This window comes from Trachurus japonicus, chromosome 1, assembly GCF_045865225.1.
Source record: "Trachurus japonicus isolate A0001 chromosome 1, Traja_1.0".
NCBI classification, from domain to species: domain Eukaryota; kingdom Metazoa; phylum Chordata; class Actinopteri; order Carangiformes; family Carangidae; genus Trachurus; species Trachurus japonicus.
This window is the reverse complement of record NC_140907.1, coordinates 17,829,988-17,848,760: the sequence shown is the minus strand read 5'-3', so window position 1 is coordinate 17,848,760 and position 18,773 is coordinate 17,829,988. Positions and strand designations below refer to the sequence as shown.

Genomic DNA, 18,773 nt, shown 5'->3' with positions numbered 1-18,773 from the left:
ACCCAGATTCACTCAGAGTTTTGTATTTTCGGTTGGCTAAAGATATTTCATGTTACTGCTTAATTGAGAAAATAGGACAAATGTTTTGTTAGTTAGAACTAACAAAACATTTGTTAGTAGTAGAAGTTAGTAGAACTGACTAACAAGGTTAAAACTGAAAAAGTTAATCATACTATTCAAAACATTCACTGAATCAGAAAAATATCTTTATTATTTACGCATTCTCAGGCGATCAGTTTACAATGGTTACTGAAAATCCACAAACTAAAAAAATCTTAATTTTTACAAATATGAATAGAGAATGATGTAAAAAGACTAACAGGTAACAAAAAAGGTTTTATTATACAGAATTTCACCTAAATAGACATTAGATCTTTTTTTATCTGCTTTGTCTTTTGGTTGATATCAGTTGTGTCATACAAAATATTGATAAATTCCATTCAAACTATATAATTTATATATTGAAACATGTTTTAGTTATTGATCCAGTTCATTAGACTGCAGGTATTTGCTACAGTCAGAGACCTTCTTCAGCTGGTTGACACTCAGAGTCTCAGAGCACATGGGACACACCGTCTCCGTCTCCAACAACCTGGAAAACAAACAACTAATTGAGTGGAGAACGTGACTGAAGAAGAGACTCACCAGTGGACCAGACTATTGTGATATTATAATATACAGTAACCCTACTAAAGGACTAATCTGACACTTGCTGAAGTCATCAAAATGTATTTTCTTTTAGATAAACATTCATGTGTTATAAGATGCTTTAACTACCTGAAAATGACAACAGCTGGATGTTTATGTTTGTGTGTCACTTACAGAATGAACTGTGAGTAGAGAGCAGGAAATTCACAGTGAGGACACACAGACCAGTCTTCCTTCAGCATGTGACGACCCTGAAGAGGAACAAAGTGAACAAAGATCAGATGATAACAATAAAGTGTAGCACTGTTTTTTCCCCCCACATTTAAACACATAAAAAAACAAAACACATTTGAGTCTTTAAATGTCTGGTGTTTGTACCGTGGCAATGCAGTAGGGCAGGTTGTTCTTGCAGGAAATACACAGCAGTTCATTCTGTGGCAGCTGGAAGCCGCAGAAAGGACACGGAGTCGTTTCCTCCTCCAGCTCTGACGTGTCTGGACGTCTGCGATGTGGACACACACAGAGGGTTCAGAGACTCAGAGTGGAGCAGGTACAGTAGGTGAGGTAGGTGTGGTGGACACTGGTCACTCACCGAACCATAGCCTCAATCTTCTTCCTGTACTTCGAGTCAATCTCATTTCTGTACTCTGGTCTCATCAACATGGCGGCAAAGCTGAAGGCCGAGTTCTTCAACCCGGCACGATGACACTCGATGACCGCCGACGTCAGGATGGGAACAACATCTACACACAAACACACACATACATACACAATGATGAGACATGTAGATGATAAAGATTCACAAACTTTCTTAAAATATAAGCATTGTGAAACAGCGATGTATCTGTGTTGACTTACGTGCCGGAAACTTGCTGATATTGTTGCTGACACGAATGAGCATGCGCGCCCCTTTGAGATGGTCTCCTCTCTTCACATGGACCTACGTACATAGAAACACAACATTCACAACACCAAGGACGATACTCTCACATTTGTTATTTCAAAATAGAAAAGCTGTGCGGTTAAACATTCATACTAATATACCCAGAATGCCATAAAAACCATTTATACGTGATGGTTTCATGTTCTGACCTTCACCAGTAGGTAGGAGTGGAGGATCATCAGGTTTGTTGCCATCTCAGCAGGGATCTTAATCTTCTGGGCCTGAAGCTCCGTGTACATGCTGAACAGCACGTCATGGGCGTTACGGTAGTTCCCTGTTAGAGTAACAGACGCAAGACAGTTGTATCATATAGGATATGTTCTTGTGACTGACTAAGACGTTCTGCATTAGTGTTGGTGTGAATTATATTGGGACCTGCACACTGCTCCTCCCTGGCGATGATGATGGCGGTGCGAGCGGCCTCCCTGTACTGCTGCAGCGCCATGTAGAGACGGAAGAGGTACTTGGCATCCTGGGAAGAGGATAAATGAACCACCGGCATTTTAGACAAACGTTTAAAACAAGGCTGCACCTTTTGGTCTGATGATCTATTTGTAATTAATGTCTGATTTTTAAGGCAACAGCTAAGGACACAATCTGGAGCTAGTGATCCCTAAAACCTATGGAGGTAATGGAGAGTGAAAGCTGCAGGTCGGAAAAATCTAAATCTCTTCTAACTCTGGCAGAAAAATGTTGGACGTTCTTTTCTCATTAAGCATGAAACAGAGAGAAAACTGGTGTTCTGGGCGTATTAGCAGATAGCAGGGAAACGGTGCCTCTGCACAGAAATAACAGGCGGACACTGTTCCTTATGAGCAAGCTGGAGGAATAAAGGTGTAACTCATGTCCTACTGACATGTCCATGTACATATGGCCTATGACAAGCAAACTGAGCACCTACAGACACATGAGTGATGGTGCACCTGCCTTTCATACTGACAACTGCTACATGAATGCAGCTGACCTCTATTAGCCAGAATGTCAGATGTACATGATTTGTTGACAGTGTCTTACTGGCGTTGACGCCTTGAACTGAAATGATGCTCTCTAAGTTGTTTTTTTTTGGAAGTGAAAGGTTGTGTTCATGTCAGTCTCACACCTCTGGTTCCTACCTTAATTGTCAGAAGCTATTAAATTTAAGGAGGAGAGACAGTGAGAGTGAGAACGAGTGATAAATACACACAAAAATAAATAAATAAATAGATGTGTACAATCATAACTTGATTCTGGAAATGTCACAACAAAATCATGTAGGTGGGAAAGTGAGCTGCTTGAATGTGTGAGGGCTTGTGTGTTCCTGTATGTTGATTACCTTGGGCATCCCGTCGCTCTCCCCCATCAGGTAATCTATCAGCTGACCAGTCAAAGAGCTGTCTTTGGCTTGGCCCACCTGGAGTGCACACACACACGCACACACACAAACACACCAAAAACACTCGACTAAATGCTCACTCAATTTTGTATATGCACAGTCCCTGTTACAGTTTGACAGGCAGCTCTCACCGTCTCAATGGCCATCTCCACTGCCAAGTTGTCGTCTGTGTTGGGACACTTCAGGAAGTGTTTCAAAGCCTTATAGATGGAAAGAAAGAAAGAAAATCTTATATCAGATAAATTATAAAAGTCACAAAAATGGCTGTTGAGTAAATATAGATGAACAAGTAGCAGGGAGCTCCTACTCTGCTGTATTGCCCACACTTCTGGAAGAACTTTCCAGCCTGCAGGTGTTTCTTCTCTCCCTCAAAGTAGAGAGCGATGCTCTGATAATCCTCCTGCGTCGCCTCAGGACCTGGAGCATTTACACAATCAATATTCAACTTATAGACCTTTTATTTGGATTTACAACGGTAGAAAACAGCCTGGACCTCTAGCAAAATAGTATAACAGCAAATAATGCACATGGTACATGTGTATCGACCTGTAAATGCCAATATGATCTATACAAATACATTCCCACACAGACTGACCAATGATGTCTGCGTAGACCTCCATCTGTCCGTGCTGCTGAGCCAGCTGGAAAGCTTCATCATTGCACTGAGACAGAACCAGGAAGTGGATGGCTGAGCCATAGTCGTTCAGCCGCAAGAAGAATCTGAGGCACACAGACATGTGTTAAAGGCCGAGGCAAAGAAATACAGAAAGTAGAGCAGAAAGAGAGCTACAGCTGAAACAAATTGTTAATGAATCCTTTTGTCAATTGAGCAGAATTTGATTGTTGATAACTTGTTTAACTCATATACTTATACTCATATTTGATATTATTGTGAATTTAAAGGGACAACGAGGAGTTTTGGAAAAGCGAAGCGTTTTCACACTACATTTATGAGCCTCCGCGTGCACCGTAAAATTCTTTTGACCGGCGCAAGACGGACTCATGTTTTCATTCATCAATAATTAAAGTCAGAGGTTCAAAGAGGTTCACATACCACCGTAGTTCCGACCATAAACGGCGATTCAGTTACGTTATTCTCATAACTCGTTGCGAAACTGAAAGTAAAGAAATGCTGGTCGGCTCGACCAGCATTTCCGCCACCACTAATAATAACAAAATAACGATAGAGACAGAACGATATATTTATCGAAAATGGGCCCATTAACAAGTGTGGGTAGCGGAGATTCATCCACATTAACGTGAGACTTTTTTATAACCGATTAGAAACTCCTCGTTGTCCCTTTAATATATTTGAATGGAATGTCAATTTAAGCTGTTATCTTAAAGTTGCCTTTACTATTTTGTGACATTTTATAGATAAAATAGTCAAAGAATAACAGTAACAATTGACAGCACAGAACACATGAGTGCAACCTTTGAATGGATTAGTTGTGATAAAAACACTAAAAAAACAATAGTAGATGGTACTAAAATCAATAATGATAGCATGGTTATGTGCACAAATCCCTTCTGTCCTACCTAGCCACCATCTTTGCTCCATCAATGCTCTGCGTCTCCCTGACGATGCGAACGGCATCCTCTGGGTTGTTCAGGTGGTCCAGCAGCACACGGATCACGTTGTCCCAGTCTTTGGCGCTCTCATAGGCCTGTGCTGCGTCCTTATACCTAGTGCACACAGCACACGACCTCACATCAGCTTCTATTTCAATGATTTGAACCGTCCTCGATGGTGAACCATTCAAAGGAGAATAACCTACTTGCCATCGGCCTCCTTGGCCTTGGCATACTGCAGATGGATCCTGGGAGAGGAAACGTGTGGGAGCAGCTCTCCCACCTTTGTCCTGAGTATGGAGTACAATAACATAGATAAAATAACATATAGGAGAGAAACTTCCAACTCTGTATGTTGGTGTATGTTAGTGTTTGCCTCACCAGTTCTTACAGCGAATATAAACAGATGCAGCCTTGTCATAGTACTGGCCTTTCTCATAGAGCTGAGCAGCTTCAGAGAATTGCTGTAAGAAAATAACGTATGATATGGAAAAACACCAAAATATGTAATTTATCAGAAGAAAGAAAAGAGGTTGTCTCTTTCTTTACCTTCATGCTCTCCAGTATGGCTCCACATTCCTTCTTAAGGACTCTGCTCGGGTGCTGAATAGCCTGGGCAGCTCCTCTCCTGATGTCCCCCATCCTGATGGACATCCTGGCTACGCCTGCTTGACACGCCTCATCGTGATCCTGGAACTGCGCAGCGAAGGAAAGAAAATCAGAGTAATTCAAGGTTGTTCAATTTTTTCATCACCTTTGATCTGACTGCTTTCCACAAATCCACAAATCATATGAAAGGATCTAACCTTATATACAGAAAATCTAGGCTCTCGATAAGATTAGCCTTCTTTGTCCTACAGCTGCAGGGTGTGTGTAAACTGAACCATGTTAGCACAAATAATTGGCTGCTGAAATATTCAACAAGTATAACTATCATAGTGTCAGACATCTGTAGTAATCATGGTCCAAAATGATCCTTCATTAACTTGTTATTATTGCCAAAAGATTTGTTCAAACACAGTACAATACACTTACTTTATTATTGTGGGTCATGCCTTTTTCATAATGTGCCAATGCGTTCACATAGTCCCCACTACAAAAAGAAAGAAAGGTTTAGATGGGCCAAGTCTGCTGAATGGTGTGTATGTGTGTTGTGTTTACACACTTACATGAACTCCAAGTGAACGGCATATTCTTTGGATATGAAAGGAATCTGGTCTTCAGCTAGCCTCTTCGCTAACATCAGAGCGCTATCCCAGTGCAACAGGTCTCTTCTCATCTAAAACACATACACACACACACACACACACACACAAACCTTTTGGACCACTTGAAAAGCTCGAAATGTGAGGAAGCATGAGGAACATGTAGGAACCTATTTTTTTGTTTTCATTTTGAGGAGAGGTGACATTTAAAAACATCTGTTTTCATCAAAACTGTGCATGTGGTTTTTCGTCCCACTTGTGATACCTTAATTTGGAACCACTGACCCATTTTATTCCAAGGATAAACCTAAATAAAGCAAAAGCAATCAGCAAAACAAACCTCCAGAGCGGTGATTGGGCTGTTGGAGGACAGGTAGAGGTCCTGAGCCAGGTTGTATTCACCTAGGAACATGGCAAAATGTCCTGCCAGTAAATTCATGTCCTCTATACCCTGGAGAGAGAGAGACACAGAAACCAAGAGAGACAGATCAGGGGAGAGGAAGAATGTCGTGTTAAGAGAGACAGAAACATTGTTGTGTTGTGTTGTGTTGTTGAGTGTGAGATATTTAACCCACTCTGTGTTTTGTACCTGGATGCTCTGCAGTGAAAGCACCATGCCCACATTGCCACTCATGCGGTAGACCTGGATGGCCAGATCCACCTCCATGTGGACCAGACAGGCTTTGCCGAGCTCTGCCCAGTCGGCCTCAGTGCCTGCAGACTTGCACAGAGCCAAAGCCTCCTGGAACCTGGGCGCGGGAAACACACACACACACACACACACACAAATAATTTGTCTCTAGTCTCAATGACTTGACCCAGAGTGAAAACTGGAATGTGTTATGTGATAATGACATTTACCGGCAGTGTATGTATGCACAGGCAAACATCCTGGCACAGAAATTCAGCATGTGTTGTGAAGGTGTAAAGCTGACTCTATTTAGATATTATTGCACATCACTCTACACTGCTAAATAGTGGGCAAGGTATAAAAAAGCGAGCCTACAGAAACTTCAAGTGGCATATAATGATGCCATGCGAATACTACTTAAAAGGCCTAGATGGTGCAGTGCAAGTGAGATGTTTGTGGCTGCCAGAGTCAACACCTTTCAGGTAGTGCTGAGAAATCTAGTTTCCAAATTATGGAATCTAGGCCATTACTAGACGAGTCAGAGAACAGCGTCATCATGGCTCTAACCAATCAGAGGAAGAGCTGTACTCGCTACACATCAAGCCTCAGGGAGCACTGGTATATAACCTGTATAATAATTAGTTTTACTTAAAGGGATAGTTCACCCAAAATTCAAATTTCACTCATTATCTACTCACCCTCATGTCGACTAAGGGCTGGGAGAAGTTTCAGAGTCCTCCGTGCCTTCCCTGAGTTACAGGGGGTCTCGGCGTAGCAGTGCATGTCCATATGACGGTTGCGAACGGAGCTCACTTTTCTCCGTCCAAAAAGACACACCAAAAAACATCCAAATACCTCCATAGTGCTCGTCTGTAATGTCCCTCTTGTATTGAAGCCCCAACATGAGAAATTGTTCAGAAAAAAATTAAATAAGTCTATGTTTTAAGCTTGTTTGTAGCGGAAGCTCCCAGTGTTGCTCTGCCGGAATCTCGCGCGATTTGCGGAGCCGTGAACTGGGTGTCAATGCAAATCGCGCGAGATTTGGACGGACCAGGAAGAGCAGTGCTAGGAGCTTCCGCTACAAACAAGCTTAAAACATAGACTTATTTAATTTTTTCTGAACAATTTCTCATGTTGGGGCTTCAATACAAGAGGGACATTACATACGAGCAGTATGGAGGTATTTGGATGTTTTTTGGTGTGTCTTTTTGGACGAAGAAAAGTGAGCTCCGTTCGCAACCGTCATATGGACATGCAGTGCTGCACGGAGCCCCGCTTTAACTCCGAGAAGGCACGGAGGAAATTTGAATTTTGGGTGAACTATCCCTTTAATCTGTGTCTTTTTGTTTTGTGTTGTACTTTCCTTCTAATGGACCATGACTCTGCAATAAAGATGTGAGTGTTGTTAGGGAGAAACAGACAATGCACATACTGTACTTTACTGTACTCGGTCCAGTCTTATCTTTCCACAATTTCAAAGATTATTTTTATATTTTCAAAAGCTTGAAAGCAGATTTGAACATATCCTTCTCAACACAGCTGTAGTTTTTTTTGGATCATTAAGTAATTGGAAGTGATTGGAGAATTGACAATACACAACAATCAACACAAGCAACATTATTGGCATTTTGACTAATAACAAGAGTATTTGAAAATTCTTCTTTAACAGCAACGTTTAATAAAAACTGACCTCTTTAGCATGAGTGCCTGGGTGAGATGCTTTGTGAGGTCTGGGGGTGAATCTGTCGATGTGCTGTCTGAGTGCTGGAGGAAGGAGTGTGTGCTCAGAAACACTTCGTTGGTCTTGCCACTCGCCCTCTGACAGGTCAGCTCCCCATTGTACAGGAGCAAAGGCTTCTGGGAATAGATCGCGGTGCTGCCCACCAACACCACCTGGGGGCCTGGGCAGACAGAGTGAGAGACATTAATTCAGTGTAAAAGATCCTTCCTGTTATCTCTCTCCAGTCACATCACAGGATTAGAAGAGGATGAGTGTTTTAAGGAAACTAGAATGCAGATTTTTCCATGTATTGTTAGAAAATCATATCTAGTTTTAGATATATATTAGATTATGAAATGTGTGACGGCGCACTAATTGAAAACCAGCGGGATGTTGGAGGAAAGAAACATTAGACAGAGCTGTACTCTCTGTGTAATTAGCTAGAGGTAAACATTACAGAATGAAATGTGAGTGTGTCTTATTACCATATATTGTGGTTTTATGCAGGGCATAGGTGTAAACCTTGTCGTTGTCATAAGCGACAAACACTCCTCTGTCAGCATGCCAGTTGTCCCACAGCACTCCTGTGATGGTGGGAGAGAAGTTGGGGAGCTCGAAGGAGGAGTCTGTTGTCTGGATTGGATGGACACACAGACACACACACACATAAGATTAATTGTTTTCAAATGTAGTAAGTTGGTCTCAGGCTTCAGGCTTGTGTGTTCAGTAACCACATGTACTGACATTTGCAGGGGAGAGCAGGAAGCCGCTGTTCTTGTCATCGATGAAGACCAGTCGTGTGCCATTTAGGTCAGGGAATACTCTCCTCACGCCGACTGGGTGGCTGTAGCTGCTCACAGTCTCCCAGTCCTCCACAAAGACACATACCACATTACCTGACTGAGAAAAAAAGAGAGGGAAATAAAAGCATCCATTAGAAATAGAGATACTTAAAAAAAATACACAACCATTGCTAGGTAGGGATAAAGGGAGACAGAGAAGGTTAGGAAAAGAGCGCAAATTAATTCTTTAATTATAGGTTGCGATGACCTTGAACTCTGACCACATGACAATGATGTAAACTTGTGGGGTGAGCATGTGCTGAGTCTTACATCAGTGCCGTAGTACAGGAAGTCAGGGGTGAGAGCGTGGCAAAGGATGCGACCTTTTCTGTCATCGTCTGGAAACAACTTCATCTGTTTCTTCTCCTCATGGTCTTTGCCTTCAATCTAAAATACACACACATATATACACTTGTAGTATATCCATCCTAAACAACAAGACTGATAAAGCCTTCATTGAAAAGTAAAGCACTGACACCAGACGACTCACCATGTGCAGCTGCACTTTTCCCTCAAAGAGCGCTGCTGCATAGTCAGAGTTAAGACACATGCTGGCTATCGTCCCCAAATACTCAACATCCTTTAGTTTGTGAAAACCTGAGTGACACACACACACAGTTCAGCAAATGTGCAGATATTTACATGAGCAAATTCATTCCTAGACATACACACACACACAAACACACACACCAGGTTCTTGGTCTACCAGTGCATAGAACCAGGCTCTGTTGTTCATCCCCACAGCTACATGGTACGGCCCCACAGCAATGTAAGTGGGCTCTACGTCCAACTCTATGGTCACAGGGGTTTCCTAAAAAAAAAAAAAAACACACATCAGGGAGAGATTAAATATTGAATCTGCTCAGTCAGCAGTATCCACCCCAGAAGTATAGCTCAGCCCTACATACTGTATCTTACTCTTTTTAATCATGTCTTATTTATCTGTTCTCCAGTCAGCCTTGACTCTTACTCACTTATTATAATCCAAATACTTTACATTTCATGGTTCAATGATACAACTACCGTATACATTGTATTTGCACATGCACAATAACATAGGAACGACACGTTTCCACCACCCCTCCATCAAATGTTTTTACAGGATGTACATGACATATTTGCATGACAACCTAAAATGTAATGCATTTGTCTGTTACGTTACATGTTCTCCATATTGTTGATAACATGTGTGTATTTGTGTCTGTCCTCACCCCCTCCACTTGGTTGGAGACGGTGACCTCCAGCAGGGAGGTGAGGTAGGCCAGCCGGGTACCAAAGCTGTCACAGAGGAGGGGCAGCTTGGTCAGGAAGACATGAAGGGTCCCTTTCTGTGTGGACACAGCCAACAGCTGGCCGTCATCTGTCCAGCTCAGCTGGTCCAGCCCTGGTCCAGGGGGAGAGAGTTTGGGAGGTCAGATGAGAGATAAGTAGATGACCCAGTGACAGTTTGGCTGTAAAAGATGACTCTCTCACCTTTGGTTTCATCCTCCAAACTAAATATATTGCTGATGTCTTTAAGCTCAGACAGCTCGTGGATCTTTATGCTGTGACAAGAAACATGTAGCTTTAGGTTTTCATGCAAACAAAGACAGAGACTGAAGATGCCGTCTCATTTGAAAGCCTGATCGTACCTGTTGTCCCCACAGGAGGCGGCCTTGTTCAGCGCTGGTGAGATGGCCACACTGTTCAGACAGTCTTTGTGGTTGTGAGCCTGGTAGAGCTCCTCTCCGATCTCCCTGATGTGAGTGGAAATAACCACAAAGTATCCGTGGGAGAAGCCGATGAGTATGTACCCATCACCGTACCTGGAAGTGACAAGCAGGGAGACAGAACTAACTCTTCTACCAATATCTCACAGACATAATTCAATATCTAAGCTTGGTGATGTGCCTGAGTGTGTGAGTACCAGCGATAGGACACAATATTTCCGTAGCGGCGCTGGAAGGTCAGTTCTATCCGGTTTTCTGGGTCATTGACATTGAAAAGCATCAGTATCTTCTTGTCCACAGACACGCTCGCCTGAAGGGTCAAAAGTTGCAAGAAGGTAAACATTTGCAAAGACATGACATCCTAAATCTCTGCTCTTAACTTTTATCTTTCACTTACAGTCTAAACTCATAGTGTGTATGCTGAATTACTTCTCTGTTTTACCCAAATAGTTACTGCCCTATCTGCCCTGGGAATCCTCTCTGCACACGGTACAGATGAAGGCACATAGACAGCAGAGAGTACTTTGACCTGGTTTGACAAATGTAAACTTCCTCAACATCAGACACTAGAATGTGAACATATTGTAAAAAATAAAAATAAAAATAAAAATAAAAGATATACATGTATATATATATATATATTTATATATTGTTTGATATAAAACTACACTCTGTACACATAAGAAGAATGTGGTTAATAGTTAGTGAAAAAAAGCAGAAATCTTACAGTGCTCTCTCCCTGAGCAGACCTTTCATCCGTCTTCATCACTGAAAAGCAAATCTCGGCAGGCTCACCACGAAGCGTTATCTAAAAGGATAAGGATATTAGAAAGACAAACTGGATCCATTTTACATCCCCTCTCTTACTCTCCATCCTCTATTTGATGATTCTGTGCATTCCGATATCAACAGTGACACGGCCATTATGCTATGTGAATGCTTCAGTTGCACCTGTCTGATGGTGTCCCCCTCGTGGTTGCTGATGCTCAGTGTGCTGTCGTCGCTGCCCAGAGCCAGCAGGTTCTGAGCACTCCAGCAGCCACACGTGATCTTTTTGGTGTGTTTACCTATCACGCAAGGAGAGAGAGGAACATGAGATTAGAGACAAATAAAAACATAAACAAGTATCGATGTAGTTTTGTTGTGTGTGTGTGTATTACCTAGTACAGGGATCTTGCGTGACGTCTGTTGATTGTAGATCAACAGGTTTCCTTTGACTGTCCCGACTGCCAATAGCGGGCCAGTCTTTGACCACAAGACAAAGGACATTTGATCTCTGTTGTAACAAACCAAGAGTATCAGAAATAATTAGCAGTCATTTCTCAATTTCGGTAGTTTAACAAAAACACAGATAGTTGCTCTGTTTGAGCGTCATGTGCTGAAATTATGAATGCACCAACTCTGACGTTAGATATTAAGCATGAAGCAGTGTAGGTGAATTTTCGCAATTCTTCCTCTTTGGAAATGTACCTCATGCCGCTGTCAATCTGGGACGTTTTATTGACACTAGCATCCCAGAGGTAGATGGAGCTGGATTTTGCTGCTATCACAGCCAGAATGTCTCCATCCTTATCCCAGTCCATACCCACACAACGTCTGGGGGGAAGAAGTAGAAAGGAAAACAAGTGGAAAGGAACTATGGTAAAATACTTTTGAACAAAAAGAGGTCGTCATCTCAAGGTATTTCGATTAGACAAAGTCAGAGCCAATAAAGATCTTGCCACACATACCCTGGAAGGGTAAATTCAGTCCACTTGTGTCCATGTCGATCAAAGATTTTCACAGAGTTGTCCTGTCTGTATCAGAAATATAATGCATCACACCATCGCACTTATAATGCTTTTAACATTTTTACATTTTCATACATATTTCGATCGATTCTCTGCCACAACAGTTTACTCACCCTGCAACAGCGATATAGTTACCAAGGGTTTTCTGCCACCTATACAGCAGGGTAGAACCCGCCCAAGCTTTGTCGGCAAGAACGAAAACACTCTGTGGATGCAAAGATTATTTTTTAACATTTACTCTATTTGTTAAAAGAGATTTTTTTCCTATATTTATTAGACCCTCGATCCCACTATACTCCTTTGTATTTTACACTGTTTTATTCTATTTTATTGTTATGGTATTCTTTTTATTGTATGTAGCCTATCAGTTGCTCGAACTAATTACCCCTGGTGGGATTAATAAAGTTATATTGATTGATTGAGAGATGCAAGTGAGTGGAAATTAAGTGACATTCATTGTTTTCCCAGGAGAAATATAAATAGCATAGGTTTCATACCCAATAACAGTCTTCTTCTATCCTATGTCTGCTCTTGATCATACAATTCAGAACTTTTGAACACCATTTTTTAGTATTAAACCTAAAGCAATGTTACATTTCTATTCCAAAAATAAAAAAAAGTGGTAAAGTTAGGAATTACTGTGAGTGAAAACATATTATTTAAGTGAAATTGTAAACTGAGGTTAATTGTTGGAATTGTAGGCTAAATACCCCTCGAACTAAAGGTATGCTGACTCTGTCTGATTAAGTAGTTGAAATTAGTTACAAAGGCCGATATTTGACCTACAACGTGTAAAAAAATGAAGCTGTTTAAAACAGTAGTACCCTACATGGAGACAACGCCATCTCAGCTGTGTCAATAACGCAGACTAACATTTTGACGAACTGTGTTGTGATATTTGTGGCCATAAGCAAACAAACACCGTCGTGAAGGAAGACTTGCCCTCACATTTGGGGAGAAAAAGAACTGTCTTCGATAAATACACCTTCAAAAGCAGTTTATCTGTTGACTTTAACGCTATAACTGTTAGCCAATAAAATATTAGATGTAACTAACAGGAGTCACCCAATGTAAAACGACACATTAGCTTTTAGCTTCAGAGAGTTTCCCAGGCTAATCAATGCTAGCTACGTTCATGCATCAAACTCTACGTCGAAATCATAAACAACGAAGTAATGCTGTTATTTGCTTTTTCTCCCGCTTGTACTAACCTTCATCATCGTGATATTTAGTTCATCTTTTAAACTTTAAATCGATCTTTTCTGTTCAGAGCATCTTCGACATCTCTGTTGTGCGTATCCCAGAATGCATCGCTCTGAAGCGTCCGCAGAAGCGATGTCATAGCAACAGTGATCAGCCAATGAGGAGCGTGTAGTCAAATTAACCCTTAGTGGTCAGTAATGCTGAGTTCAGGATGGTTTTCATTCAGTTAGATTAAAATAATAAAATAGGTTATGATGCATTTAATTGCAGCTGTGGGTATTTTATGTTTGAGAAATGCAACAAAACTTTTGCTTTGATTCGATACCACCAATATCAATATCAATACCAACAACAGGCTTAACATGTCAGGAAGAGAAATATGTCTTAATTACATTTTCACATATATTTTAGGGGTGAATAACAAATGTTCAGTATCTGAAGACCTTGTATCAGTTCTATCAGTAGTTTGGGTATAGCCTATTGGTCTGCCCAAAAAAATATTACAGCCTTGGGTTTCACAGAGTCAGTCAGTCACATCTGTTTTTTAATATTGTCAATTAACTGCTGATAGTATTTCATACATATCAACAGCTTGGTAGAGTCACATGAGAAAAAACAATAAACAAAGAATATAGAAATAAACAAATAAATGTACATATAAAGATAGACTGTTTACGAGCAGCAAATTTGTAGGCTTCTATACAATCAGTCTTATTGATTCATTTTCATTGTCTTTCTTTCCTGGTTTGTGTTACTTCTGCAATTGATCACATTTACTCTGTTTACTGTTGGGTTGGGCCTGTTTTGATGTACGACGCACCAAGCCAAATTTCCCATGTAGACCAATAAAAACCATTGACGATGAGATGCTGATTGATATTCCCATTTTCTGAACAGGGAAGAAAGTGAAGGCGTGAATGACAAAACAAATGACGGGTGAACTCCATTCAGCTGCTTCAGTCTCAGGGTCCTGGTGTTGTGAATACTGGCTCACTGTCACATAAAAAAAAAAACCTGTTACTGACTCACAATCCTGTCAGAACATCATGTAGATTTAAGATTTACAGGCACAGAGTCCTTCCATCTGAATTAAGATAAACAGATTGTGAAGCTGGAGCAACAGATGCTGGAAAGTCTCAGTGTTTCCTTTGCAGCATACACTATAAAGTTAGCCTGGAGGTATTACACTGTGTACATAATGTCTGAGTGTGCAAGCAGCTGTGTTTGTTGATGAGTTATGTTGCTTTATGCACACAGCATAACAGCCCAAGCACTGATTTGAGATCTGCATCTGGTCCCTCTGCTTGTGTCTGTACAGTAAACAGTCAACTGAGCAATAAACTGAGGAAGCAGGATGTTACAGTGCAGACATTTATCAGATGTTTTATGGAGGCCAACACAGAAAGTAATGGGACTGATATTTTCTATTGTCAAGGCCTATATGAATTCCTTCTGGTCCAGTGGTGCACGTGCAACTTTTTAACATCCCCAGGCTGCAGAACTGACACTCTCTAGATAAATGCTGTAACTGTATGAACTCCTAGCGGCCGTTTCTCATGGCCAGCAGTGACACGGATCGGAAAACACAGTTACTGGTATATTAGTTTCATTAAATATCATGCTGCTGTGTGTTATTTATAGGCAAAGACCATAAAACAAAAGAGATTGGACCCCCGACAAGTGCAGAACAAACAGGAGCAGTGGCCACATGTCACCTGTTTGAGATTATGATTTGCTGTATGGAGTTGTTCATTAAACCTACAGAAGATATGTCTCACATGGGAGGGCGTACAAAACACACAGCACCGCACACAGTAAAAAAAACCTCCAAAATCATCACATGTACTCCAGAATTTATATATATATATATAGTATATATATATATAGTTATTTTGTTTACCTGCTTGTTTGGAAAATAAATCATGAAGAAAATGTAGTGACATTGTTTGGACACTTGCCTGCATAAACAACATACAGGGTGCAAAAGTGGCCTTTTGATTGATTTTTGTTTGTTTGAGGACAAACAGCCACTACAATAATATCCATCCAAAGTTTAGTGTTACTAAAGTTTTCCTGAAAGCTGTTATTAGACTTTATCACATGGTGATGAATTCAGTTTAGTTTTTTCCCAGTGACAATTATGGGTTTTCACTCGTTTTCACATCTGAAAAACATGTACAAATCATGTAAAAGTGTGACAAGGACTGAATGGCAGCCAATGAAGACAAATTGGAAAGCTACTACACTACAACATAACAACATACCCATAACATAATATAGTTGTGCTTCCACCTTAGATCCAGTTGGTGGCAGCCTTGTACAAACGTCTGGTTGTCACTTTCTTTTTCCATGGTCACAGTTTTCCCCCAACATCTGCCCTGTCCCCTCTGTCCTATAAACAACCAATGATGCTCTTTTAAACAACACAAACAGCGTTTTTCAGAGTTTGTGCGTCAACAGTGAAGCTGTTCATCTGAAATAAATCAAGGTCAGCTGCTCCATCTCTTGTGTGTGTTTTCATTATTGACGAAGCGCAGGAGCACAGAGTGACACAGCACCTTCTGTTGTATTGATGGGTGGATGACAGCTTATTTTTCCTGTATAAACCTGGGAGCTGGGATGAAGTGCTGGCTGTGTGACACGGATATTCCTCACTGTGCTCTGGCATGCCTTAGCAGAATACACCCTGCTGACTCAGACCTCATTAAGATGCACTGAAGGGAGCAGCTGTATGATTTCCAAGCAAAATGGTAAAATTAGAGCAGAGATGAAAAAAGAAAAGCAATGAAAAATGAATGTTGTGAAATGTTTTTTTTGCCATTGAGATAATAAAGCCCAGATGAGTAGTGTGGCTGAATGCTTTTGCAGCGGTACATTTTGAAATATAGTGCTACCTTCCTTCATCAATTTAATACAGTGATGTTGTTTTACTGCAATGACTTGTGGAAAGTCTGTGATTTACTGTATGTGCACATATTTTTCTGCCCCTGTAAACTGTGTTGAGGTCAAACCTCATGTGCCAGGGGAAATTAGCTTCAGATGTTTTTCCGCTTGATTTTTATTCCCTTATATATATAAAAAAAAATCAAACAGAAAAATATTCCTGTCCCACAGAGGATTATGGAGGTTGCAGGTGTTACAAAGAGTCCTGATGGACATTTTTCATGACAGGCGTTCACATGTGCAGGATCTTTACTCTCTGACCTCTGCCAAGGAGGTTATGGTTTCACCCATGTCTGTTTGTTTGTCAGCAGGATTACGTAGTAAGTAAGGAGAGGGCAGACCTCCATCGAGGCCAAAGTCAAACAACACACACTGGACTTATAAAATAAATCAAATTCTACCCCCAAATTCAATTGGTTTTCCCCTTGCCCATGTTCCTAACCTCCACCAGTAGGTACAACTCCCCGTAAGATTCAAACGTTCTGGAGCTTTCCACTATTTCACAAAATCTTCCTCAGCAGATGGAGATAGCACAGCTGACAGTGAACTGTAGATACTGAGATTTAATCTGCAGAGGAAGATCGTGTGAAGTGATCAAGAGCTCTGTCTCAGCGATACATGGAAGTAATGGTGAGATTGTTTTGTCAGCTACCATCTCTGAGACTTTAAAATCAACAGATATTCTCAGGCGTGTTAATACGACAAAGTGGAATCATGTATTTTCTCTCTCAGCGGTGAGATAGACTTAGAAAGAACAAAATAAAACTCTTGAAAAGACAGTCTGTCTTCATTTCCCCCGAAGCTACAAGGTGGAAAAAATTCTTATAATTTTATTCCGCTCACTCAGTCCTGACAGCACCACATACTATATTCTCTACCATCACCCTCAGGCTCTTCATTGAAGCAATATGATGTTTATACTGTGTGACATATTGAAACTCAAGGCTCCATATGGAAGCAGCATCCTCAAAATGTCATTTCCCCAGAAAGGTCCAGCTGTTTGTCTGTTTTTGCAGGTTATTTCTACATTTCGCTGTCGAGCATTCGGAGTCAAGACAGTGCAGCACTTTCCCAGTGTCCCTCTTGTTCCTGTCAAGTGAAATGCACTCAGGTGCTGTTAAGGCGGCAAGACAAGGTCGCAGGCATCATTTCTCAGCGCCACCGGGGGCTGGTTTTGATTTAAAGCTTCCCCCGCAATAAATAACAGAATGAATCAGTCGGCTACTGGCTGCTGTCCCGGGGTTAAAGTATCCGCAAATTATGTGCATTCCTCTTCCTCACACACTTGTTCCATTCGACGAACACTTCAACTTGCTGCAGTGTCTCTGGCTCAGGCTGCAGCTTTAAACTTAGAGTATCCACACTCAAAAGTAATGAGGATTCATATTAACCTCCAGGCCTAGAAAATGGATTCAGAACAGAAACCTTTGCACTGCAATAGCCACTACTGGGGCTGCACTGATGGGGGACGCTGTTAGAAATAAGAGCCACATATAAACATACAAATTTATACCATAATGGCGTTTATAGCGACTGTGACAAACGTAAGCGGCCTGCAAAAACATCTGCTCCATAAACATGATTTAACTCTTATTGTTAAACTGTCACGCATTAGTACTTAACACAGGAACCGAAACAAAAGTTAAATCACATCTTGACTTTAATGTATAAAAGACCAATAACAGAATTTTACAGCAGCATATATTTGTACATATATAATTTATACTGTAAAAGAGGAGGTGAAATATTTTGGTACAAAAAGAGGAGATGAGCAGCTGTACCGTTTCTCACCGACCCTCTTCTTTATCTGAATTCATGGTACAAAAAGAAACACAGTTACACATGGTATACTATTTAGTGGCCATTGTATAATATACAACATAACATACAGATTTTACATGTATTTATGTACATAATATACTTGAGTATATACTTTGATTTGGAATGTCTTTATTTTTAACCTCTCCGACAACAGCTACACAGCGGAGGTGACACACTTCTTCTGCTGTGATCTTAAGAGAATTACTCTAAATAAACAGCGGGCAGGTCTGAAGGGGGAGAAAATAGAATAATGCAGCGCTGCATTAGGCTTGAATAAACATCAGCTCAGCTGTGGGGGATTGCTAGCCTGCCCGTCTCTGCTTTTTAGATGTCATGCTGGCAAATTTGGGAGGCTTTTCAATTTTCACTGACTC

At 41.0% G+C, this 18,773-nt stretch overlaps 1 protein-coding gene across 2 annotated transcripts; it reads right to left on the bottom strand.

Annotated features, from left to right (window-relative positions):
- Positions 1-189: 189 nt before the first annotated feature.
- wdr19 (WD repeat domain 19) lies at positions 190-13,749 on the bottom strand. Of its 2 annotated transcripts, none has more exons than XM_085777578.1 (36): positions 13,644-13,749; positions 12,546-12,637; positions 12,373-12,438; positions 12,113-12,238; positions 11,803-11,918; positions 11,594-11,709; positions 11,370-11,450; positions 10,840-10,952; positions 10,565-10,738; positions 10,407-10,477; positions 10,145-10,317; positions 9,624-9,744; positions 9,424-9,530; positions 9,204-9,320; positions 8,836-8,991; positions 8,577-8,724; positions 8,062-8,272; positions 6,330-6,489; positions 6,081-6,191; positions 5,705-5,814; positions 5,571-5,628; positions 5,085-5,231; positions 4,917-4,999; positions 4,742-4,825; positions 4,503-4,649; positions 3,559-3,683; positions 3,271-3,380; positions 3,095-3,163; positions 2,904-2,981; positions 1,967-2,063; positions 1,741-1,865; positions 1,507-1,588; positions 1,241-1,391; positions 1,027-1,150; positions 823-899; positions 190-592 (listed from the first exon to the last, which is right to left on the bottom strand). In XM_085777578.1, the coding sequence occupies exons 1-36, from the start codon at positions 13,650-13,652 to the stop codon at positions 478-480; spliced, it is 4,050 nt and encodes a 1,349-aa protein (XP_085633704.1). In that variant the 5' UTR covers positions 13,653-13,749; the 3' UTR covers positions 190-477. The 2 variants fall into 2 exon arrangements, with proteins under 2 accessions (XP_085633704.1, XP_085633714.1); XM_085777588.1 differs by having other exon boundaries at positions 5,085-5,225.
- Positions 13,750-18,773: the final 5,024 nt, after the last annotated feature.

Coding starts and splice junctions, on each gene's coding strand:
- wdr19 (XM_085777578.1), bottom strand. Junction 11,710..11,802: donor ACGCAAGATCCCTGTACTAG/GTAATACACACA, acceptor CTTGCGTGATAG/GTAAACACACCAAAAAGATC. Junction 900..1,026: donor TGCCCTACTGCATTGCCACG/GTACAAACACCA, acceptor GTTCCTCTTCAG/GGTCGTCACATGCTGAAGGA.